Raw genomic sequence first — 26,329 nt, 5'->3', positions numbered from 1 at the left:
AATTGCCACAGTCACTGACCTCTTCCATTGGTTTTAAATTTTATTTTGTAGTGGTTTAACATTACAGTATGAAGATATAAATAGAGGACAAAATTGTGCCATTAAAGACATAATTGCTAAAGGCCGTGTGAATGATTACCAGGGCGAGGTAAGCTAATCTTTTTCAATACAATATGCAATTTTTTATTATCTAATAAATGGATAGTCTTAAAATAGAATTTGTAGCTATTATAACAAACCTGCTGTTCTATTATTAAAACGTTTAAAGTTCTTTCCATACCTGTTCAGTTAAATTTGTTTTGGTAGATTATGAATCTGAAGTAGTGTTGTGCCTTTCAAGTGATGAGATAATCCAACTATGATTTAATTTTTTTAATAAGAATTTTATTAAATTTAAAGCAAAGATAAAAACTATAAAAAAGAAAAAAACTAAAAAAAAGAAAAAAGTGAAAAATCAGAAAATGAAAAAAGATTTTTTGAGAATTACAAGATGACTTCTGACTTTCAACAACAAGAATATACAGCAATTTCCATAATTAATCCCTTACTCTATATCTAACCAAAATCGTATTATTTCTATAAATCATTTCATAAAGACATTATAAAAATCACTAAAGGCAATTGCTCTTTCCTATTATATATAAAGAAAAGTAAACAAATACATAAACCTCTAAATCAACTCTGCCCCTGCCCCTGGAACCCATTTATTTAAATATTTCCTTCCTACCACTGTCTGTTAAGGCTACAAACGCGGGCTGGACATGATGGCTTCCCCAGCCTCCCGTCATCTCTTACCAGGTCTTCATTGTTTGCGATTCTCAGGCTACATGGTGACATTTTGGAGGAGGAAATGAGATGATTCCAAGCTTTTTCTTGACTCATGAAAAAGCTCTAGGCTTCAGGTAAAAGCCTGAGCCCACCCCCACCCCCCCGGATTGTCAGATCTGTCCACAGACCTTGTGGACAAGGCTGTTCAGTTGGCCATGTTCCCCACCGGAAGTCCAGGATAATCAGTATGATTTAAAGCAGAGTTTGGAAGAGCTGGAAATCTCTATTTGGTAGTTGGGGATGTTCAGCAATATGTACTACAAGTAAAGATGCAAACCATATATTTAAACAATTCTTTTTTTGTATTTTTAAGTAGTTGTTTTTTTAATTTTACTATAAATACTAAATATTCAAACAGTTGCTGTTGTTGTTTAATAGAACTTTATTCTAAAGATCACTCTTCCTGGTCTGAAGGAAGAATCCCAAGTTTTGAAAATTAAACTTCTCCCAGGTAAGTGAAATACTTGAAATATATGAAACATTTGTTAAAAATGACATTAATGATTTTAAAAGAGGGGTATATTTTATAGATATATTAGAATCCAATTTCAACATAGATCAACTTTTGTGGTTTTGTTTTCCTGGCTGATTAACATGGACATAGTACAAAAAGCTGTACTTCTGAAATTCAGCAGAATGGGATAAATATGAACAATGGAGAATTCTAATAGGAAAAAAATGCCAAATTTCAGGAAAAAAAAAAGGATTTTAGAGGAAGGTCATTTTGGTGTAGTGGTTAAGGAACCAGGCTAGAAACCAGGAGACTGCGAGTTCCTTAGGCACGAAGCCAGCTGAGTGGCCTTGGGCCAATTAATCCCTCTCAGCCCTAGGAAGGAGGCAGTGGCAAGCCACCCCCAAAATCTTGCCAAGAAAACCTCAGAGACTTGTCCAGGCAGCCCCCAGGAGTCAACACTGACTAGAAGGCATGCCACACTCACACATGCATACACGTGCACACGCGCGCACACACAAGGATTTTGAACCTAGGCCTACAAATTCTCATTTACTTTTTGGAAAAAATGTCTTTGACTTTGAATATTGGCAGAATTTGATAATATTTGCAGATACCATTGCCAATCCTGTATTCACAAATTTGATACAGATGGGAAGGTCCTTTATAGGATATATGGCTCATTCATTAGTGGGCAGTCAATTGGGAAAGTAGTGGATTAGCCATCCCTCTTATCTCCAAGCATTCACACCAAAAATTGCTGGGTTGCTGCACTGAGAATTCAATGACCTGCAAATTCAATGACCTGGGGAAGGAGAAGCCTTATCTTTGTACTGGCAACCCTGCTCAGGATTACTGTGAGAGGGGACTAGAAGATGTTGCACCATATTGAACTCTTAACAGAGCCATACAGAATGTTTGAATGCTATTTAAAATGCTTAAATGCGATGTAAGCATTTTTAAAAGAAGGAATAGGTAATATTCCTTTTTTAAAGAGAAATCTTTATTTTAAAATAGTCCATAAAATATTTCAATTATTTCCTATGACCATTTGAAGTGAAGTAATACATGGCTATGAGCATTCAGTGTTCTCTTTTTTGTTCATCACTGTTGGCTGTAAGCAGAAGTTTTTCAAAAGTGTCCCTTCAGTCCAGCTGACTCCTGGTGACTACATGGACATGTCCAAAGCATAAGGGCCTTGCCACTGCTGCCTTCCTTTTTGGGTGTTGGGGGTTAACTTTCCAGCTTAGTTTACAGCCCTGGAATTTTCATGTAGCCTCCTCCAAAGCACTGTGTTTGGAATGTTCTTGGTAGTCCCATTCTGCTCAATAGCATGAAAAAGACAGCAGAATATAATAGAACGTTCTCTCCAATTCCCAGTTTTAGAAGCAGGGCTGAACCTGTAGGCTGAAAGGTGGGAGGTCTTATCTTTCCTCTCCCAAAAGACCTCTGGTTTTTATGGACCCTGGCCTTACCTTCCTGCCTTGGTATAGCTGCTTGGTAATTATTGGTGCTACTGTCTAACTACTTGGAGGATGCTTTTACCTGGTGTCCTTCCCCTTAACTCTGGTGTGAGACAGAACAAGAAACCCCCAGACTACAGTCTTACTTGTCAGTATGAAGGGGAAAAGTGTACTAAAAATAACATAAATTCTACAGTGTCTCCTTATGACCCTTGTAGCTTTGAAGCACATGGCAAGGGAAAGCAATCATTCCCCCAGTTTGCTTTGCCAAATTAGAGTAGCACAAGATACAATTTAAACATTAACTTTACTAAAAAATATAAAAAGAAAAATGCAAAATGTCTTTTTAACCTTAGGTAATCATATGTAAAAACCATTAATAGAGAAGTAAAAATAGAGGATTGGCTGCATTGGATTACATATCCATAGCTACAGTAATTCTTAAAGGTACTGTCCATGCAACCAAATGTTTATGGTATGGATCTAATTTAAGATATTGACATTTTCAAAGTTTCCTTGTCAGTTTATTTTTACATTTCAACGCATATAGCAACAAATTAAATTTCAGTTTGTAACCTCCAACAGGCCTTCCTTGGAAGCTAAATGTGAAAACAGGTACCTTGAAAATTGAGAATGGAACAGCTTTCCATGGTTACGTTGAAGTATTGGATGAAGCAGACAACATAACAGCACAACCCAAACTAATTGTTCATTGCAAGGTAGGCGATGACACTCAAATAGAATTGCTTATATTACTGAAAAGTGTAGAAATATTCTGTGATTTCAGCCCTAGAACATAGGTTTTGACATTTTGGCTAGAGTTTTGTGTAAAGAACCCGTAGCATATCTATTTCTCTCACAACAAATATAACTGGCAGCACTGATTGTAGCCTACTTGTGAGAAGATTAGAAGGTAAAGAAACCAAGTATCTTAACATATTCTGTTACTTTTATTTTTTCTACTAAATGTAGTTCCTTATTAAAATAAGCTTTTAAACTTAGTTAGTTTTTATCCTCTCAGTTCCCTTTATTGGATTGTATGGTAAGTCAGTTAGTTGAAGGATGAAAGTATGGACATCAAATTAGGATTAAATAGCAAATTAAGACTTTTTATGATATTCCTAGGGAAAAATCAATTTCCATAAAAGCAAGTAAGATATGGGAATAACATAGAAATGTGCAATCCATATGTTAATAAATAAAAGAATAAAATTTGTTTTCAGTTCATTCTGATTAATTGCTGATGGCAGCCTTCAAACCTTTTGCTTTCAGCTTACCTTTTTTTCCCCAAAGCATGTCTCATGTGTAAAAATCTGTGTTTTGGCTTTTTCTGAATATTACTTTTTTTTCCTCCTGTAATAACATATTATAACTGACCTTTAGCTTCTTTTATATATGCAATTTTCACCTCAGCTTTTTGACCAGTCAAAACATACTTAAAATTTACTAAGTTAATTTTTGTCTCCTTAGATTACTGGTTTTGTGTGCTCACTTTTTGAACCTACTGGCAAAAGGAGGATAAAAACAGAAAGCAATCCAAAAACAAAAGACAAATAACACTATAACACAGAGGGGAGCTAAAATGAACTTCAAAATAAAAAACAGCGGGCTAAAGAATAGTAATTGGGAGCAACCATCAGAAAATAATCTCTGCAATGATGGTACCACTAGTTTTATTGGTGATTAAGCCCTAATTGATTATCACACTCACAGATTTTTACTATAAATTTTGAGTTGCATATTGCAACCATAAAGAAACAATAAAGATATTCCAATCCTAAAGCGATTGCGAGCATAGTAAATTAATCTTTTTGGCTATGTGGGCCAGAAAGCCAGCTGTTCGTAAAACCCAGCATGGATCTGCCAATCACCGAGACCGAGTCAGAAGGATTCCAGTAACTCTATTGTGCACACAAGCAAAAAGGGATCCTCTTGCCTCTTGGCTGAGAAGAATGCCAAGCAGTTACAATTGGTTACATTTATACCATTTGTTAAGAGGGAATATACTGTATAAAATTGTGATTGGCTAACTTAAATCAGCTGCTCGCACCTGCGTGTAAGCTTCCATGTTGCATATTAACATTCCATAATATTTCTAGCATGTCTTCACTAATGCTTATTTTAATATTCAAGGGGTGTGTTTTTCCATTATAATTGGGTAGTGTCATGAGTAAGGATGGCGAGCAGGGGGCTCCCATCCAGACTGTTAAGCGCATGCGTAGCACTGAGGAATTGGTCAGCCATTCGAAGAGACACAGATCGGGACCACCTTAACCTTTGGGGTTTATATGTCTGGGTTTTTCCCACGCTTCTTCAGTTTGTTAGGATTCCTGTTATGTATTAGCAATAAACATTAGAGATCAGTTCCTTGTCTCAGTGTGTTTCCTGGCTGTTAGGACAGGTAGGGTCTTTCAAAGTTCAATAAAACTGCCCAAAGCCGGTCCCCTGTACTGCTCATCCTTGCATTTCTCTGCTTGTCAGCTGGAGCCTCCCACTCCCACTTCCCCAATTAAGGGCGGCTCAGCCATAATTCAAATATCAATTCTCTTTTCAGAGTTCTTTCAGTATCTGTTCCTATTGACATGTTGACTTTGTTTAATTTTTTAATGTAAATTGTTTTATTTTCCCTCCTGTCTCCATAAATAAGTTTTCTGACATTCTCAGCCAATCTTTTTTCTTTACTTTTGCTCTGCTGTCATTGAAACTTAGAAAGAAATACTTAAGTTCTTAGTTGTAGTTTTGGCTTTGTTTTGCTGTAATCTTTTTACATCTAATAACTCTTTTTATAACTTTATTTTATTGTTATTTTATTGTATTTTATGGCACACTATATGTTACGACCTGTGATTACAACAATGTACTTACTTCCAATCTTTTTTCTTTGCTGATCCTCACTGTTCCCATTGTTTCTACTCCAACATCATAGAAATAGGCCTAACATTAAACCTGCTAAGAGACTGAGTATCTGAAATCCATTTTCAAAAACTACAAACTACATTTATTAGCTTTTATACAAAGCTACAAACATACATAGATAGCAAATATAAAGACCTTTAGTTGGCTTGTTTACCCTAATGTATTATTCTACATATCTTACGCAGACTGAATTGTGGGGAAGGACTCAACTCTTCTAGAAATGAGAATTAGACATTGCCTTCCTGGCTCCAGAAGGGAAATATATCCCAATGCAAGCTATCTTCCATCTCTTGAAAAGAAAGTAACCTATTTAGGTGCTTTTTGTGCTGATTCAATTAAGTAATGGAGATAATTGTTCCTAGGAAAATACCTGTCTCAGTAGAAATAAGTAGTTCAAATTGTTACCCTGATGAAACCTGAAATAGAGAGATGGATTAAAATACCCCTAAGTGTGCGGGGAAGAATAAACGTAAAAATAAACATTGCTTCTGTTTTATGTGTTATATTTTTAAGAGCTACAACTATTTAAATTTTTTTAAAACTTGGTAAGTTAATTATTATTTTTAATGGAAAGAATAAACACCTAGAGTTTCAACACTCCAGTTTCGAATGAGGTCTCTGTTGAACTGTACCTTCCTGCTTTTTAACTTTTTAACTTTTAATAGCATTAAGTAAAGTATTTTACATATATTTTAGAAAATTAAAAATGACATTTATACAGGCTTGGATAAATATAATGCATTGAATTGGCTTTCCTATCAGGAATCCGTGGAAACAGCCTTCTAGGAATGTCATCTTTTTTATAGGAAGAAGCCATTGTTTTTTCATCATATTTGTAGTCTTATCTTAGAATTTTGTTCTAAGACGTTTATGCTATTTTGTGACCTTGACTTGAGTGGGCCATGACTTTAATTGAAATAATTCTTGATTATATTAGTTTCTAGGAGCTCCAAACCTTCCTGTATATGTTGTAAATTGCAGCAATGCTGGCACAAATACGTTAACTGGACCTGTTCTGCACGTTCCAAATATAAAGGAAGATCAAACACTTATAGCAAGGATTGAAATACCAGTAAGTTAAATAGCTATTCTCTCTCCTTATTATCATCATCCAGGGCTCTAGAACTCTTGCATACTCTTCTCTCGGTCTACTAGGAAGCAATCAGTAGTTTTGGTCAAGTGGAGGAATTTTTTAAAAAGCTGACAAAGAAAGCATAAAGTATACTTAGTCTTATGCATCATTAGCACTGATGTTGATACAACTTCTAATTTCTTTTAAGATTGTAGGTGAGATTCAGACATGAAAATCATGAGGAGCAATTTTATGTAATTCCATAGGCTACTCCTAACACCTTACCTGTATTAAAGAGTGAGTAGTGTTAACATCTGCAGGAGCTGAAAGAAGATGCCTCAGTTCTTGAACTCTGTTTATTTCGTACAACCATCTCTCTAGAAGATTGATGTCAGCCACAGCTTTTATAATAGGGAGTAACAGCTAGCAAGTTGCACATGAACATTATTTCAGTTTACCATTAAAACTGAATAAGGCAAGATTTTTTATAAATGCTACGTAGATAGTAAACCTTCTCATATTAGAGTAGATGATGGTTGCAAACCATGGCAAAAAGAAGTGTAAAAACCATGTTGCAGAAAAGTTTTAAAGAAATGAAATTTTCATTTTGGAGGAAAAGCACTATCAGAGCAATTGTAATTCATACCAGAATTTTATTATGTTGGAAGCAGCATACTTAAAAAAATAACCAAAAGCAAATGCAGTGTTTCTTATTTATATTTTGTTGTACTATATAGATTTTATTCATTGAAAATATTCGTAGTCTAAAACCTGTTATTAGATTTGATTAGGTAAAATAATGTACAGCTTTGAAATATTGGGTTTCTTTTACTTCTTTCTTTGTGGTATTTCCTTCTGTTTTTATTGTTAGGGCTGTAAAAAAGTGCCACCAGTACAGAAGACTATTACAGTGTTTCCTAGTAGACGTGTTGCAGGACTGCAGATTTATCGTGCTGAGGGGGAAAAAACTATTCAGATTAAACACCAGGAAGAAATTAACTGCATTGCAGGTGGTGTGATGGAAAATCTTATTTTCCAAATGTATGATGAGGCAGAAAAAGAGATCACAATAACTCCAGCTATGGCTGAAAAAATTGAAGTAAGTATAGGCATATCATATGAATGTAATATTGGAAAATGTGCCTAGAGATGTTCTTACTAATTTATTAACAGTTCTAGATTTTCTAAGCAGAATAGGTTGTTGAATAGTTACTTAGGTTCTCCAGGGGTATACAGCATTTGGAATGAATTAAAATTTGTGAAACTTCACGGAAGGAAAAAAAAATAGCAGTAGTAAACTCAGCTTGTTCTCTTTTTTGTCACACATTTGGGACTTTGCATCAGATGACTTCTGCTATTTCATGTTGCATACTCACCTGAGAAGGAAGACTTTTTGAAGTTGCTGTTTGTTGAAGAAGAAAAAAGATCCCATATATGTGATTAAAGCTAGGAACTGTCAACTTCTGTTCAAATTCCATGATGGATAAAGAGACAGTGTTTCTTACATAGATCAGCAGGCTTCCCACATGTTTTTACATTCCAGTTGTGAGACAAAGTATTGGTGTCAAGGGTATCTAGAAATTAGAACGCATATTTATGGAACCTGCTCAGTCTGAAAGGTTACTATGGAATATGAGGAGCTAGTCCTTAAAAAATAGTGAATGCCGACTATTAGGAATATGCTTAAACGGATAAGCTTTGTTTCAAGCCCAAAAGCAAACTAAACCTTCCAGAAGTTCTGCCAAACCATTTTGAATTTACTGTAGTTTGGCAGCGACAAAACTCAGCAGGATTCCAGAGTTACTTTATGAGATGGGTAGGGCAAAACTGGTACCTATTCCTTCCATCCCCATACAGTTGCATTCTTTTTCCACCTCCTGACCTCAAAGGCATATTTTTCTGAGTCCCCGTGGCATCTGTGTAAGCCCTGAAAAGGTTCAGCAGCTTTAAGGAGCAGCCAGCAGGTACCAAGAGGATACTCATTCCAGAGTGGAAGCATTTTTGCCTTTCAGATCTGGATGCCACCTACTTTAGTACATTAACAAATATATTACATATAAATTCTTATCAAAGAATATAACCCTTTGATCTCAGAAAAGCAATTTTATAGCAATGTTGCTATAGTACATTGAGAAAGAGAGCAAAAACATACATTAACAGTTAGGCAGCCATCTCCTGATTTAATTGAATAGGCCAGTGAGGTCCATTTGGCCCATTAGCAGCTGCTTGAAATATTTGAAACTTTTCTAGCAAATATTTGCCTTGTCTTTCATTGGCGCTTATTCATAACGTCACAAAATTTGGCTGGTGGGCATTTGTTTTTCCTTTTGGAGGATAATTACTTAGAGGATGGGCAGCAGTTTTAGAAGTCCTGTGTGTGTGTGTGTGCGTGCGTGCGCGTGTGCCTAAGCAAGATGATAGTTTATGGTGTGCACCAGAATTTAGATGAGGGCTGGTGGAATGAAGATGATGGCTGTGGGAGCAGAGGGTCTTCTGGTGCTGCTGGAATTGTTAGCAACTGTTAAAAACTTTGGCAGTGCTAGAGGTGGAGGCTGAAATGGTTCATATCTCTGGAGTGGTTGGCAAGGAACAGCCCTGCAGGGAGCAGGCTCCAAGATACATCTAGTATAATTGAAAACCTGTGGAAGATAGAGAAGACACTGGAGATGGAGCAGACTGGCTGGACCCAGAGATCAGTTATTCTGTGGTGGCAACATCAACACTATTTACCACCCATTGAGCTGTAGCACACATTTGTGTGGAGATGTTGATGATCATTTGCTAGGTGATGGGTTGCACTGAAGTGGCTCTGAGTGCTTGTTGGTGGTACCGACCTCTACCACTGATTGCTGAATGCTGGGGGTGCGATGGCAATCTGGATAGACCCAACCTTGATGTGCTGGAGTGCCAGAATGACTGGCCGCCACAAGGAAGCAGTAATGAGAGTGCAATCCGCTGGTTTGGGTGTTAGGCTAAATCCTGTAGCTTCCACAGAGTCCATCACCCTGGGTGGTAGCCATTTTTTCTCCCTCACATTGTGCCATCAGGATTGCAAGGAAGTGGGCTGCCTGCTCTAACTCCTGGCAATGCGTTTTATGGGACTGAGACAACTAGGACTTTCATTCTGTAGTTTAGAAGAATTGTTGTAGTGACGGAAATTCCGGTCCCAATTGCTGTTGTAAGTCGAGGACTACCTGTATTGAGAAGGCTGTTTTTATGCCCTCGATTAGTCCCAGTGACAACTGGTACAGAATCAGGGATGATATATAGGTTGTGATATTTATGTTGAGGGGTCAGCTGGTTTGACTGGATCTGAGATACCACAGAGTGAGGAAGCAGAAGTGGACCAAGGATCCTGACAAGCTAGCTGGTCAAGGAGCAGCTGATTAATACCAGGTATTGTTGGGATCCTTGGACTTGGGGGAGAGCTGGCAGAATTCAGGGGGGCTCAAAAGGGAAAGAAAGGGCAAGCACTAATGCCGGGCCAGCTTGTAATAAGTGCTGATTATCTAGGATTATCTGTTATGAATGAGAGGGCTGACTTAGTTGTGTTACTGAGACTTAGATGGGCATGAAGAGGACGGTTCCCTCTCAGAATGGTGCCCACCTAGGTTTTGAGTGTGGCATTGGCTGCAGCTCCAGGGCAGGGGTGGGTGATTGGCTGATTGTCACCTAGGAAATGCTTGTGGCTGTCACAGGTGTCACCTAGGAGATGCTTGTGTCTGTCATAGGTGCTGCTCCACAGGTAACTGAATATGAAACTCTGTGAAGCTGGGCTTCAGGGAACAGATGCATAGGGGCAAAGCAGCTCCCCTGACTGAGCTGCTTGATGCTGTGGCCAGATTGGCAGTGGAGTTTCCCAGATTTATAGTACTGGAGAATTCAGCCTGCCTTCCCTGGCAGGGAGAATGAAGCAGCTAAGGAATTCATGACTATCATGGCAATCACAGACCTGACCTAAGTCATTGAAGACCTAATGGACAGTGGGGTTCACATGTTGGGTCTGGTTTTTGCCATGTGATCTAGAATTTGGAGATGGTACTATTTGTCCCTTGGACAATTCACTCTTTGATTGCTTTGGAGCTTTCTGTGATTGCTCTGTGCCACAGGAAGATAGGATCCATTCAGTTGTTCCACCCCAGGTGCTTGATGGACTCTTGGATTTCAGAGGGCACTTGTGGATGGGTGCACAGGTTGACTGAGGCCTTAGTGAGCTTTTGGAATGAGGGAGTAGTGACAGCCTTGTATTGGATTGCGCCTGCATGGTCCGTCTCTGCATGTGAAACCTGGATGGTTCCCTGGTTTCCAGAACTCCAGATGAAACTGCAGAAGAAATGCTTAGAGCACTTTAGAGAAAGAGCAGATCTGACTAACATGGGTAAGAACCTTTATTAAGGGTTACACTTTGGTGATAAAAGCAGCAAAACCTAGTTCTTTGTCTACATCAATTATATCTGTTGTCTGTCAGCCCTGATGACTCACTCTCTCTTGAGTGGACAGTTTCAGAAGATCATTTGAAGGGACTGTTAGGACTGTATGAGGCAACCGTTGTCACTCAAGATGAACTCTCATCTGGACTCCAGCTGTGTTGAGTTGGCTGAGGCATGAATTTGAGCCTTTGATCCTGAAGAAGTGGACAGAGTTTTTGGAGCTGGGAGAGTAGCCGCTTGTTCATTAGATCCACATTCCTCCTGGTTGGTTAAGGCCTCCCAGGAGGGAATATGTGGCTAGGTCCAAGCTGTGGTGAATTCATCCTTGAGCGAGGGTGTGGTTTGGTCTGTACATAAGGAGACAGTAGTCTGCCTCCTCCTCAAGAAGCCATCTGGGAAAGTTTGTTGAAAATTTGGTTAGGCTGCAGCTTCAGAGGGCTCTGAGGAGTCAGATGATCTGGATCCCTTCCACTCGGGTTTCAGGCCTGGGAACAGTACCAAGAGAGCATTGATTATGTTTGTGGAGGACCTATGGTAGGACCAGGAATGGAGTGGTACATCTATCCTGGATCTCCTTGATTTTTGGCAGCCTTCAATATCACTGGTTGTGGTATCCTTCTGGACCAGCTGAGGGGGTTGTGAATCACAGGGATGGTGTTGCAGCAGTGGTTCTTCTCCTTCCTCCAGGACTAGTTCCATTCAGTGTTGAAAGGGAATAGGTCTAGCTCTCAGTCCTTGGTTTGTGGGGTGCTTTAAGGCTCATTTTTTTCCTTACACCTGTTTAACATCTACATGAGACTGCTCTTTTGGCATGGGTTAGGTATTATTGTGTTGATGATACCCAGTTGTATATCTAAACCCTTGGCCTGCCAAGTGATGCCATTGAGAGTCTGTCTCAGTATTTGGAAGCTGTAGAGGTCTGGATGGGAAGGAACAGGGTCAGATTCAAGACAGAATGGCAGTGGATTGGGGGCTGCCTGGATCCAGAGACACTTTGTACTGGATAGGGTAGCATTGCCCCAGACAGACCCAGTGTGCAACTTGGAGGTCCCCTAAACTCCCAGCTCCTACTTGAAGAGCATGTGGTATCCATTTGACTTTTCACAAATCCACTTTGTGCACCAATTGCACCCATTCCTGCATCATGAGGCTGTACTCATAGTCACTCATGGTCACTTCTCACTTGAATTACTGCAGTACAGTGTACTTGGATTTGCATTTTGCCTGCATGATACCTTTTTGTGCTTATGAGCAGACCACCTCAACTGATACAGTTACTTAAAAGGAAAACATGGACTATGAAGTGGTTCACCTTTCTTGAAAAATAACTTTTGTTAATTATTTTGAACAGACTCTATGGTCTGTTGTGATAGCATTACATTGGGAGCGTTATAGTCATTTAGAATTGAATGTGCATAGTTTTGGATATTTAGAAATAATACCAGTAAAATAGATTTGCTTATATTAAATTGAAGCAGTTTCAGATAAATCACTAACAGTATTTCTACTTAGGACTTTCAGGTGTTTGTTGGATTTCCAGTAAAACTAAAAAATACGTAAGAATTGAAGAACAGAAAAAAATAATTACTTGTATAGTATTGGAAGTATTTTGTATCTTAGGTGAGCTGGTCTCCAAAGCTTAATAGAGAACAACTGATTAAAGGATTCTTACCTGATGTCAAAGCTCCAACATCTGTAAAAGATTCATGCTATTGCCTAGTTACATTCCATGATGAACGTGTGTCTTTGTCAAGTTCATTTGTGGTCAGGTTTGTACTTCTTTTTCAGTCATGTTTCTGTTATGAAGCTTATACTGTAGCTTTTCCTGCTAGGCAAAATACACATTTTTATTGTTATTGCTAACTGAACCTTTTGTCTAAACAAATGAACGTTAAGAAGACAAATATTAATAACTTTAAAAAAGGTTCACTTCAAAACGTACTTGTTGCATACACATTTTGAAATTTACTATTATACTGTTCTACTGTTGATAATTGGTTTATACTCTTACTGTTTTCTTCGTATTGTACTAACATATAAGCACTTATCAAAAGGTTACTTTTTTTTTTTGCTTTGAGGGGAAAAGGTCAGTGTTCAAGGGGATGATCATTGTAATCTAGAAGACAGTGTCTTCTTTCACTGATAAATAGAAGGTTGTCTACCTTTGAAGCTCTCTCTTTTTGGCTCTCAAGCCAGAAGATCACTTCAGGAAGAGGACATGCCTTAACAGAAGGAAACAGGACTGTAGACAACTGGCCTGCCATTTGTGATGTAATTTACTCCATCATAATGTTTTCAGTGATTCAGGATGAAGCAGGCGAAAACCTGCAGCGAGCCATGATGGTGCCAAAATGACAAAGCCTGTGCATGACAACACAATGCATGGTCCGCCCTTTTGTATTTGCTTCAGAGTGTCAGAGTGTATATGCAAGTATTCACTCTATACACAAGAGGTGGAGTTTGCATTACAACATCACAACACGTTTTGTCGTTTGCCCCCCCCCGCTCCCCTTCTGCAGATGCCCATGTGCAAATTTCAGTAAAGATTAACCATATAAAGTATGACTAATAAGAAATTTATCACTATTTCCTTAAAATGAGTATAGCTCTCATTGTTTATTTCACTAGACCGCTTGCTGATGAGCCAAAACACATTAAATGCGAAATTAAAGGATCAGATATAATAAAAATGGGTGAAAAACTGCAAGATGAAATTGGTATGTATGTGTAATTCTTGACATTTTTAATTGACTCTTCCTTTCTATAATGCAATACCTTGATAACAGAGATATACTGTGGCAGCCTTTGGCAGCCTTATACACTCATCAGCTGGGAAGGCTGCAGTCCTGTTTCTTTTATTTACTCTGTCAAATCTCAGAAGAGATATGAGTTCCAATCCTGACCATATTATGCAAAGTAAATCCAGGTTTGTTTTGTGGCCCTATATTCTAATTTGATTTAGTGATGTTAGGTTTGCATTAATGGCATGTTGGGTAAGATTCTAGACTTCATTACATTTAGGCAAAATATTACTTTATAATTCTGTTTGCATAGTTGGAAGTAAGCCCCTTTAAGCCCATTTCAGATCTTAAATAAGCATAAAATTGAACTACCATTGTATTAACATCAAGGAGAGCTTTAAGATTTATGTAGAATGTTGGTATTATAATTGTGGTAACATTTTAAGTTTGTGACTGTGTTATGTGTTCCACAGTATTTTCATAACTTGTAGTTCTTTTTTTTATAAAAGAGATAATGATTACAGATCAGCATGGAAATCAGGTTCAATCCCTGACATCATCTTGTGTGACTGCCTTGGAGATTTCTGGGAATGGTCTGGATAAATCAGATTTGAGAACTTTTTGGCAGGTATTTTCTAATATCCCACATTATATAGCATTTATATCCATTAAAATATGTATTCTTCTTTAAAGGAGATGAGTCTATATCCCTGAAGCAGCTTATTAACAGTTACATGACCATTAAGAGACAGATAGAATGCCTTTTCAGTCCTATAAAAATATTTGATTATTCTCTAAACAAATGAAATAGAAAGCTCTTGTTCTCAGGTATCAGTTTTCCTTCTGCCATTTAGATTAGAAAGTTGATTTTTATTCAAAGCAAGGATTGAATTTAATTTCATTTGTAGTCATACTTTTTCAGTTAAATATAACCTATCATTAGTCATAATTAGTTGTCCTGAGACCATCCTTTCACAGAAGCAAAAGTTGAAAGGCATGTCATCATCTTTTTCAAATCCTTCAACAAGAAATTAATTGACCTTCTAATGATCTCTTCATACTTCCTCCAGTACTTGGTCCCACTGAATTCCTTCTCGGTCCTCCCTAATGCTGTTACTCTATGCATATCCCATTCTAATTGTCATGATAGTTCTCTTAACAACATTTTATTTATTTATTTTATTTGTCAAATTTTGCCACCGCCCATCTCCTCCCCACAAGAGGGACTCTGGGCAGCTTACAATAAAAACAATAAATTAAAACAACTATAAAATATAAATACAACTACATAAAATATAAATACAATTATTGAATATAAATATAAAAATAAGAATAAAATCCAAGTGGCAAAAAGATGTAACTCCGTCCATGTATGTGAGGAGACTCTAAGGCACCAGCCATCCCCAGGAGTAACTACTCCCCTCCCTGCCCCAAGCAAGGTGGCAGAGCCAAGTCTTCAGGTTCTTCCAGAAGGTCAGGAGCTATGGGGCTTGCCTCACCTCTGGGGGCAGAGTGTTCCAGAGGGCAGGAGCTACTGCTGCTTTCTTTCTCTGTTCTCTGCTTTCCAGCAGGATTTCAAAACCTTTAACTTCCAGTAGGCATCCTACTCCTTTAGGGAAACCACCTTCTGTTTTGCAGAAACTAGGGTCTTGTCTTGACCAACTCGACTAGACACGGAAGAGGTGCAACAAAGTTCTTTATCTGCAAATTGTTAAACACAATAACTAAAAGGCAATAAGGAATAAACTGGTTTCCAAGTCAGTAAGGTGGCCAGCAAGGCGAAACAGGACTGGACTGGGAAACGAATTCACACAGCAGCAGGGCAAAGCAAACCAGGTAGAACTGGAAGGCTGGAATCACAGAGTGGCAAGGCAAAGCAAGGTGGGATTAGAAGGCTGGAGTCACAGAGTAGCAAGGCAAGACTCTGCGGCAAGGTTGAGCCCAGTAGCAAGGCAGGGCTCTGAGGCTCAGTAGCAAGGCAAGGCTCTGAGGGAAGACTGAGTTAGGTAGCAAGGCAGGGCTCTCAGGCAAGGCTGGACTCGGAAGCAAGGCAAGACTCTGAGGAAAGTTAGAGCTCGGTGGCAAGGCAAGGCTCTGAGGCAAGGTGAGGCAGCTAACAACAATCTTGCAAAGTAGAAGAGTGAACCAAACAGAAACTTGCACATTAAGCTTAATTACATTCAGAAAATAATCAGTTTTCACATAGTAGTTAGATGAAGAGCAAAAAAAATGGGTAGCTTACATTTATTCAGTAGAACTGGATACAAGTAGCTTCATAGTAGAAAGCACTTATTAATCACTGGTTCTTTGTAGACACATTTCTGTGGAAATAGAAATGTCTGCTTGCAAGTGAGATGAAAGGATGAGAGCTGCATTCTGCAGCACCTCCTGCTTGCAGATGTGCGCAAGAGGTAAAATGGAGATTGTTAATCCCCAAACCCAAGAAGAAGGCGGAAGTGGAAATCAGGTGACCCACGTGACATCCCACAAGCAGAATAGAGATGCGTTTACTAGAAAGACCCCCTTATGCTTATGAGACAATGCTGAGTTGACCCCTGATAATTCCAACACCGCTTCTCAAGTTAGCATGTCTCAGAGTCCACAAGGTTCAACTTCTGCAGTTCTTAGTAACTGCTCCTCAGCAATGGCTTCGTGAGAATGTCCACAGTCATGTTCCTTGTGGGACAATAGTCTAGTCTGACTATTCCTTGATCTTGCAAGTCCTTTACTACATGATACTTAACATCAAGGTGCTTAGTTCTCCCATTAATCTTTTCTGACTGTGAGAGTCTAATACAACTTTGGTTGTCTTCGTAGACCTGAATAGGGGTAGATTCCTCTATTTCCATGTCTTCAAGCAGTAGCTTGAGCCATGAAACCTCTTTGCATGCTTTTGCTGCTAATACATACTCTGCCTCTGGATGAATGTGCAACTGTAGCTTGTTTACGGCTTCCCCAGCTTACTGCTCCAACCCCATAGAAAAATACATGCCCGCTAGTGGATTTACGGTCAGTAATATCTTCCGCCCAATCTGCATCTGTATACCCCACTAGTTTAGGGTTGTCAGTGGCTGGTAGCTTTAGTTTTAGGTGTATAGTGCCCTTTAGGTACCTTGCCACCCGCTTAACACCAGTCCAGTCTCTCTGGGTGTGCTCTTTTTTCTGCATAGAACATTTATTGCAGCTGCTATGTCTGGCCTAGTGGTAGTGGCTAGATACAGTAGCTTACCTATGGCACTTTTATAGCCATTGTTCTCAAATAAAAGTTCACTAGGTTCCTGTTGCTTGTAGAGACCTGTTTCCATTGATGTCGGCATAGGATTGGCATTTTGCAGTCCTAAGCTCTAACAGCTCTAGGATCTTTTGCTTCTGGCTTAGAAGAAAGCTTCCATCTTTGTCATGACTACTGATGGTGAGCAGGAGGAGGCCTCTATCCAGGGGGGGAAACGCATGTGTAGTACTGAGGAGTTAAGCAGCCATTCAAAGAGACACAGATCAGACCCGCCTTAACCTTTGGGGTTTATCTGTCTGGGTTCTTCCCACACTTCTTCAGTTTGTTAGGATTCTGTTTTATGTAGCAGTAATAAACACTAGAGACCTATTCCTTGTCTCAGCGTGGTTCCTGGCTGTTAGGACAGTCTTCTTCTTTTTCAATCTGTATCCCCAAGTAGTAGCTGGCATTGCCCAGATGCTTGACTTCTACTTCTTTGTTCAGGTTGGACACGATTTCATCAAAGTCCTTTTTGTTATTATGGCAAATCATCAAATCATCCACATGACAAAAAGCATACACCTCTCTGCCATTTCTGTGTCTTGTGTAGAGACAGGGATCAGCTTTGCCTTGAACAAAACCTTGATTAAGAAGTACTTGGTTCAACTTCTTATTCCATGCTCTTGCTGCTTGCTTCAGGCCATAAATCCCCTTCTGAAGTTTGCAAACAAGTTGCTGTGTCTTGGGATTGGTGAAGCCTAGAGGTTGTAGCACGTACAGTTCTTCCTCTATCTCTGCATGTAGAAATGCAGTCTTTACATCTAGGTGTTCAACACTCATGTTCCTGGAAGCTGCTAGACTCAGGAGCATTCTGATTACGGTATGTAAACAGAAGCAAAACATTCATCGTAATCAAGTCCATACTTTTGCGAATAGCCTTTTGCGACTAGTCTAGCTTTGTATCTTTGTACTTCTCCATTTTCATCTTGTTTGGCTTTGAAAACCCATTTGCATCGTATGGCTTTCTTGCCTGTTGGTAGTTTTGTCAAAGTCCATGTTTTGTTCTTGTGTAGAGCCTCTAGTTCTTCTCGTGCTGCTTTCTTCCACTTGCTTGCTTCATCTGGTGACATTTGCTGCACTTCGTTCCACAATGCAGGTTCTTTTGGTAACAATGACCTTGCGAGGTAGGTGAGTCTCTCAGCTGGAACTACTTTGCTGGGTTGTGATGAGCGTCTTGGAGCAAGTTCAGGAGTGGCACTTGGTGGTTCAACCCCTTCTGCATCTTCGACCTCATCATCTGACTCTGGTGGAGTTTCTGCCTGGGCTTCTATCTCCCTCTGGGTCAGGTGGTGGTTGTGTCTTTGAATGTTGGGCTAATCATCTCAAGCTGGTAGCTGCTGCTGTTGGTTTCTGCACAGTCATCATGAGCATAGCTATGGTAGCCTCTCTCTCGTTCATTGAAGTATACCACTCTGCATGTGCTTACTTTTCCTGTCTTCGGGTTCAGGAATCTGTATCCCTTGCTTCCTGGAGCATACCCAATCGTGATGCCTTCTTCAGCTTTGGGGTCTAGTTTGGATTTCTTCTCCTTTGGTATGTGTGCATAAGCCTTGTATCCAAATACTCTCAGATGCTTTACGCTTGGTTTGCGTTCATGCCATAGCTCAAAAGGTGTTATGTTGTTGGCTTTGGTTGGCAGTCTATTCTGTAAGTATGTAGCTGTTAAAATCGCATCTGCCCAGTATTTGTCAGGCAGACCTGCTTCTAAAAGCAAACATCTTACCATGTCCATTAGTGAGCGATTTTTCTTTTCTGCAACTCCATTTTGTTCAGGTGTGTATGGAGTGGTTAGTCAGTGCTCTATACCTAGTTGTGTTAAGTATGTTTGCATGGTTTGTGAAATAAACTCACCTCCAGGGTCGCTTTGGAGGGCTTGAGGGGTTCTGTTGAACTTGTTGGCTACATACGCTTTCAGCACGTCCACTGTTTGGGATTTCTCCTTCGTTAGTGTAAAGATGGAGTCTGAGGACTCCGAAGACAGTGTGGAGGAAGAGATCCAGATGATAGTCAGTGAAGGGGCGAAGACCAAAGAGCCTTCAGAGCTGCTGATTGGTGGAGTCTCTGATGAAGAGACTCAGCAGCCAATCAGCACTCGACAGTGGGGGGCGTGGGGGGCAGTGAAGAGAGCTCAAGAGCTTGAAAGGCGATTGGCTCCTCGTCGCAAATGGTGGGAAAGTCAAATGCTTAAAAGGCGCCCTCACTGAGAATCGGTTGTCGGTGACAACTGTTCTCTCCTCCCAGCCGCGTCTCCCGACCTCATCGCCTCAGACGACCTCCTACTGTGTCTGCCGACTCTTTTCTTCAGGAACTTGCCTCTGCCGCTTCTCCTGCTCCTGACCTTGCCGTTGAGCCGCTGCTGTCCCTGGAGTCTCTCTCAGCCATGCCTCCTGCTCCTGAACTTGCCGCCAAGCCTCTGCTTTTCCTGAAGCCTCTCTCCACAGTGTCTCCTGCTTCCAACCTTGCCGAGCTGCCGCTGTCTCTGAAGTCTCTCTCTGCCGCGCTTCCTGCTTCCTGATTTTGCCGCTGGCCACCGCTTGTTCTCTCCTCCCAGCCGCGTCACGGATTTAGTTGCCTCTGCTTCCTGATTTTGCCGCTGGCCACCGCTTGTTCTCAAGTCCTCAGCTGCCACGCCTCCTGTCTCTTGCCTTTGCTGTGCTGCTTGCTATCACTGGTCCTTGGATTATTCTCCTCAGCTGAACAGAGTTACTTCTTCTCTTGCTAAGCTGCTGCATTGCTGCTGCCTTCAGAGTTGCTGACTGTCACGGATTTAGTTGCCTCTGCTCCTTGTCTTGCTGCTGAGTGAGTCAGTCCTTCAGTCTAAATTACTCCTGTCCTGCTGCGATGATTTCATCCAATCAGTCCCGCTGTGCCTCGCTGTTGTGCAAGCCAGTTCCTGTTCAGCTGCTTGATCTTTCTGTCACTGCTTGACCCAGTCTGTCAGCTGGGTCTAATTCCTTGTCTCCAGTTTTATTGATTTGAATCCAGTTCACCCTCATTAACCATTGCAGTTGTTTATTAATTGTGATAATAAATCTGTTGTCACCTCTTCCTTGTCTGGTTTAGTTGTCAGAACAATTAGGTAGGTCCCACAGTATCTGGAAAAATTGTCTATAACGCATAAAACATTTATTTCCACCCACTGAGGCTTGAAGAGGTCCACTCAAATCAGTGTGGATAAGTTTGAGTGGCTTGGTTGCCCGCCTTTCCCTTTGTTTGGGTATGGCTGGCCTTGTTGCCATTCCTTTGATACATATCACACATTTCGATTGGCATTTATCATGGTTGCTTATTTCAAGATCTCTTACCATGCCTTTGGTTTTCATTCTAAAAATTGCATTAAAATCACGGTGCGCAAAATGTCTGTGCCAAGTGGTGGCTCTGTTGTCCTCCTTTTGCTGCTGATAGGCGAGGCTGACATCTGGTGGCCATTGCTCGCAGTGTACCTGGTAGATGCCATCCTTTTGAAAACCTGTAACATATATCTTTTCTCCACTGGTGACTTTACATTCTCCATTAGCATTAAAAATCACATCAAAACCTTTGTTATTCAATGCTGAGACACTTAGAAAACATCTGCTGCTATAAGGTCTTTGTGCTCACTTCCACTGATGCATCGCAATGGCACCCTTCCTTTTCCTTGAATCAAAATTGAATTGCCATCTGCCAATGTTATGCTTCCTTCTGTGGTTTCATTTAGCTCACAAAAGTTATGTTTATTCCCACATAGATGCCTGCTGGCCCCCGAATTGATTACCCATCATCTAGGACATTTATTGGTATCAGCTTTATAAACAGTGTGTAAAGCCTTTTCACCTTTAACATTTTTTTCCTTGGATTTATCCTTGGAAAAATCTTTCTTGTCCTTATTTCTGTAGAACCTTGCAATATGTCATGGCTTTTTACATGAATTACAGATAATGGCCCTTCTATCTGTCCCTTTGTTTTTCTGATGTGTCACTAATTGCTGGGTCATGTTTCCCCTTTGTTGCTAGGTAACCAATGTCTCTGCCAGGTTCTCTATTGTTTTGCAGATTCTTTTGCCTTCGACATTCCGATCTGATCTCGCCTAGAAGCTGAGAAAGATTTTTCCCTTCTAAATTCAGGCCAGCAACAAATGGGAAAAATCTGTTTGGTAATGTACTCAGCCCAAAAGACATCTTAAGTTTTTTGTTCGTGAGATTCTGGACTATGCTCAGATGATCAAAGATTGCCTGTAGCCTGGTCAGGTGGTCATTTACATTTCCACTGTCTTCCAAATTGCATGCATGCAGTTCTTGTAACAAAGAGATCACTTTCTGAACATCAGCTTCTGAGTATAGGGTGCATAAATTCTCAATCATTTCCTTCGCAGTAGAAATACTTTTAATATCTGCTAATCTTTGATCTGGAAGAGATCTAGCAATAAGAATTTTAGCTCCCTTAATCCTTTTTCTTCCGCTGTCTTTTGGCTTCCTCCCCATCCTCTGGTTTAGGTTCAGGTAAATCCAGAATATCCAAACAATCTTCAAAATCTAGCTGCATCCTCAATCTGAATAGCCATGCTGAGTAATTATCCTCAATCAATTTTGATATGGTGGGAACTCCCTCCTCTCTCTCCATTGTTCAGAGAGAGAGAGAAAATTTCTGAACTTGGTCGTTTAAATGTGCAAGCAGCTTTCTTTTTGGCTGTGAGGCCAAAAAAGCCCTTTCAAAAATCAGTTCTTGGTCAGTATACTGGACTCTGCTGGGCTGCACTGGTTTTGTCCTGGGCACATATCCCTCGATGGAGTTTTTAAAGGTTAATAAAAGACCTCCAAGAAGCTAACAATCTTGCACAATAGAATCATGAACCAAAAAGAAACTTGCCCATTAAGTTCAGAAATAAATTACGTTCAGAAATAAATTCAGTCTTCACGCAGTAGTTAGATGAAGAGAAAAAAAGGGTAGCTTACATTTATTCAGTTGATCTGGATACAAGTAGCTTCATAGTAGAAAGCACTTATTCATCACTGGTTCTTTGTAGACACATTTCTATGGAAATAGAAATGTCTGCGTGCAAGCGAGATAAAAGGACGAGAGCTGCATTCTGCAGCACCTCCTGCTTGCAGGTGTGCCCAAGAGGTAATGGAGTTTGTTAATCCCCAAACCCAAGAAGAAGGAGGAAGTGGAACCAAACCCAAGAAGAAGAAGGAAGTGGAACTCAGGTGACCCATGTGACATGTGTGAAGATGTTGCCTAGTCTGGCAATGAAATGTCTGCAAGAAAACAAGGCTCAGAGAGCACCAAGGACTCCACAGAGATCCGTTTTCTAGAAAGACCCCCTTATGCTTATGAGAAAATGCTGAGTTGACACCTGATAATTCCAACAGATATATTTATAACTCATTATCAATCTCTTACTCTAATCTAAACTAAGATAAACATTATTTCTATAAAGTGTTTCCATCTCTATATGACTCTCCTTAAAAACAATCTGTTCCGCTTAAAAAAACTAAACCTTTTCTAACATTCACCTAATAATCAAATACTCAAATATTATCCTACTTCACTAAAATTTTACTCTTCTCTGCCTACTAAAATATCAAAAATAAATTATCTACATTTGGTTAATGTCCTTTTACCCAAGGTAAAATCTTTATCACCAAAACAAAAACAAGGTCTAAACCTTTAAGAGACCATCCTGATAAACACATTTAAACAATTATCTGACTTCAACATAGGCTAAGGCATTTATATATCTCAGTATTACAGAGCTTTCCCCTTACAAGTCTCAAATTCAGCAGCCAGCCTTGATCCTTGGTCTCGATTTTCTAGGATCTCAGCCAATCGTATCTCTCCCTTTGTGCCCAAAACTCTTCTTTCTTCAGAATCAAAGTTAACTCTCCACAGTCCAATTTTTCTCCCTTCCCTTTTTGACTTAGAAATGTTAATCCTCATTTTCTTCTTTAAGGAAGGAGCACTATGCTCAAAGTAGTTTTCACTCTTGTCTTCTTTTTCAAGTTGTTGGTAGGCTTTAGACTCCACAAGTTCTAGGAGAAGATCCAGGGCTTGGGTGATGTCAAGATAGAGTTTTTTAAAGATCGCTTTCATTCCTTCCGTGTCTCTCCACAGTGTGTTAAGAGAAAAAAGAAGAGCCGTTCTCAGAGGAAGCAGAGGCAGATAGCTTAGAATTCAACTCCGCAGATTCAACAAAGTAGTTAAATCTTTTATAATCCTCAAAACATTAAGAAAATGGCAACAAAACAGCAAAAATCTTTAAATCCCAATATTAGAATTTAAATATTAAAAAAGCCAACTTTCCAGATTAATAAATTCCAAAACTAATGAAAATCACTGAGAGCTTCGCATTTCTTTATTGCAAAGGACCTCTCTACAGTAACAAACAAACAAACAAAAAACCCTTGGTGTTTTAGAAATGGGGTGGCAAGTTTTAGTGTCCATTTTATGGCTTTGGTGCAGCCCCAGATTTGATGACATCCATGCCTCCTAGCATTCTCAATCACGGATTGATCGCAGGTACTCTGTTCCCTGACACACGCACCCCCTCAAGAAAATGCTGTCCAGAGGACAAAACGGATGATTTCCTGGATTCTCCTTACCCGGAGAATTCTTCAGGCTGCAGGGATCCAGCCCGCGGCCAGAAATGCTGCACCGTCAGCACTGCTTTAAAAAACAGTACCGTTCAGTCTGCCATTCCCCACAGGAAGCCCTAGATTTTTTTTGTTTAGTTCCCTCTTCCCAGACCTATTTTGGTTTTTGGGTAATGGCCAATTATCCCTCTTCACTGACATTCCTCAAACTAAGGAAAGCTTTCTTTTGAGCAAGGCATAATATTTTGCCTTCAGCATTACTGTAGAGAAGATTCTCTAAAATCCCATTTGAGAAATATGCTTGTCCACGTGGAACTGGTCCAACACATGTTATTTTATTGCACCATCTATAGAGACATTTGTAATGTATATATCCTTCCTCTTTTACATCAATACTCTTGGTGATCTGAAAATACCTATATATTCATCCTTTTTTCAGATGGTAAATCATTTAAGAGCCTCATGTGGTGCAGAGTGGTAGGCGGCAGTATTGCAACCAAAACTCTCCCCATGACCCGAGTTTGATCCCAGCGGAAGCTGGATTCTCGGGTAGCCGGCTCAGATCGACTCAGCCTTCCATCCTTCCAAGGTCGGTAAAATGAGTACCCAGCTTGCTGGGGAAGGTAACGACTGGGGAAGGCAATGGCAAACCACCCCGCTATAGTCTGCCAAGAAAACGTCGCAAAAGCAGCGTCCCCCCAAAGAGTCAGACATGACTCGATGCTTGCACAGGGGACCTTTCACCTTTCACACAAATCATTTATAATTCAGATTGTAGCACAAGACTGTGCAGTGAAAATTAGGCATCAATTGGTGAAAGGTCTCCCACAGTTGTACTTTTTATATCAATATCAAACTTTTTATATCAATTATTAAAATTACCTGTATTATTCTTTTTTATTTAATTATGTTTTTTAGTTGTTTTCAGTTAAACCTATCTCTGACCTTTGGCTATAATAAGCGTTCATTCATATTTAATGATAAAGAAAGATACTGTGGGAAAGCCTAATTAAACTTTCTAATTAAGAGAAGAACCATTTTTTATTCTTGTTTGCAAGAATAAAATAAGTTACTTTAAGAGAAAAAGTTAGAAATATTTTTTCAAATCATACGTTGGTGCCTAAAAGTTTGTGAACCTGTTTGATTCAATATTTCTGCATATACATGACCTAACACGCAATATATAATGTATAATATAATGCCACACACAAATATGTACCTATGGATTATTTTCCTCAATAAATAAATGAACAAGTATAATATTTTTGACTTGTTTCTTTAATTGGGTTCTCTTTATTTAGGATGTGTGGAAAACAGATCATGTTTTAGGTCATATTTATGCCGAGATATTGAACATTTAAAAGGATTCACAAACTTTTAAGCTCTGCTGTATGTAGAATGATATGATTATATTTGTCAGTAGAATTTCATCCAAATTTCTGTGAAACTGATTATAACTTTTTTCGATACACATAAATTACCTGGGCCGAATTTAGCATTAGATTTTCAGTCATTTTGCATGAAATGCAATTATGTATATTCTTCTTACACTTTTATAACCAACTAACTTTTCTCCCATAAAATCCTATCAGGTTTTCTTTATCTCTATTACTATGTATTTCTTTATAGCAAAATACACAAACTATTTCTGTCAAAGGAATTAAGTTTGAACCGGGCCCACCAGAAACAAAAGTTCTGTGCCTTGGTTGGCGTGATTTCTCTCATTACTTGAGGTTAAATTTGATTGCTGGCCCTCCAGCTAAATTGGTTCTTCTGGATTGGATAGAATCAGAGAAGGTAAGTCAGTGTCATATAATACAATACGAACCAAACAATGCTATCTTAACAATTGGTTTTTCAAATCTGTAAAATTGGAGAGGTGAGGGATTTTGTTAATTATATTTGAAAGTTTGACATATTCTCTGGTATGAAAGCGAACACTGAAACAAAAAATGTAATTTCTATGAAAATAACAAGCAGTTATTTTCATTATTATATTCATAAGTTGTTGATGAAATAGTATATGCATGCTATATATTCTATATAGTTCCAAATAGTAATTATTGTCTCTTTCTAGCCTATATCTGTAATTAATGGCAAAAAATTACCAGAGCCCCTTATAGTCCAGCTCTGTGACCAGTGGAATAATCTGTCTGCTGAACCTAATGTCAAAATCACACTTTTAAAACCTAGTAATATAAAGGTAGGTGAAACTTGGTCTTCCCATTACAACTTGCTTATTCATTTAGTAAATTTACATTCCATTTGGGAGGCAGAGTCACTCCTTAAATGCTGTGCAACTTTAAACTCAGGTGTTTTAAAAATACATCTCACTTGCTTTAAATATTTGGGGATCCTACCATAGATGATTATACAAAATATTTACAAAATATTCAGAATAAATAACCAGTTGAAGATTGTTAATTTGTACTTGGATTACTGTCTTTATTAATAAATGTGCCAGATGGTCTTGTTGCAAATTAACAATCTATAGTCAGCAGGTTCTTTAGTCTAAAGAAGAGGCAGGAAATTGACAGGTCCAGTTTGCATACTATCGCTGGTTGTCCTTCCACTCTCTTCCAATGACA

The 26,329-nt window shown here is 39.3% G+C and overlaps 2 protein-coding genes across 2 annotated transcripts in view; one reads left to right on the top strand and one right to left on the bottom strand.

Annotated features, from left to right (window-relative positions):
- Positions 1 to 26,329, bottom strand: part of LPIN2 (lipin 2) — a 573,775-nt gene that overhangs the window by 416,264 nt on the left and 131,182 nt on the right. The window lies entirely within an intron of this gene.
- Positions 1 to 26,329, top strand: part of SMCHD1 (structural maintenance of chromosomes flexible hinge domain containing 1) — a 104,560-nt gene that overhangs the window by 42,976 nt on the left and 35,255 nt on the right. Inside the window, exons 21-30 of the mRNA XM_063299150.1 lie at positions 52 to 148; positions 1,207 to 1,279; positions 3,328 to 3,461; positions 6,596 to 6,730; positions 7,602 to 7,829; positions 12,781 to 12,929; positions 13,789 to 13,877; positions 14,411 to 14,529; positions 25,371 to 25,538; positions 25,819 to 25,944. Of these exons, the coding sequence (XP_063155220.1) occupies positions 52 to 148; positions 1,207 to 1,279; positions 3,328 to 3,461; positions 6,596 to 6,730; positions 7,602 to 7,829; positions 12,781 to 12,929; positions 13,789 to 13,877; positions 14,411 to 14,529; positions 25,371 to 25,538; positions 25,819 to 25,944 (1,318 nt within the window). The remainder of the gene's footprint in view (positions 1 to 51; positions 149 to 1,206; positions 1,280 to 3,327; positions 3,462 to 6,595; positions 6,731 to 7,601; positions 7,830 to 12,780; positions 12,930 to 13,788; positions 13,878 to 14,410; positions 14,530 to 25,370; positions 25,539 to 25,818; positions 25,945 to 26,329) is intronic.

Source organism: Candoia aspera, chromosome 3 (assembly GCF_035149785.1).
Source record: "Candoia aspera isolate rCanAsp1 chromosome 3, rCanAsp1.hap2, whole genome shotgun sequence".
Classification (NCBI taxonomy): Eukaryota; Metazoa; Chordata; class Lepidosauria; order Squamata; family Boidae; genus Candoia; species Candoia aspera.
The sequence above is the reverse complement of the archived record's forward strand: the minus strand, read 5'-3'. Positions and strand labels throughout refer to the sequence as shown.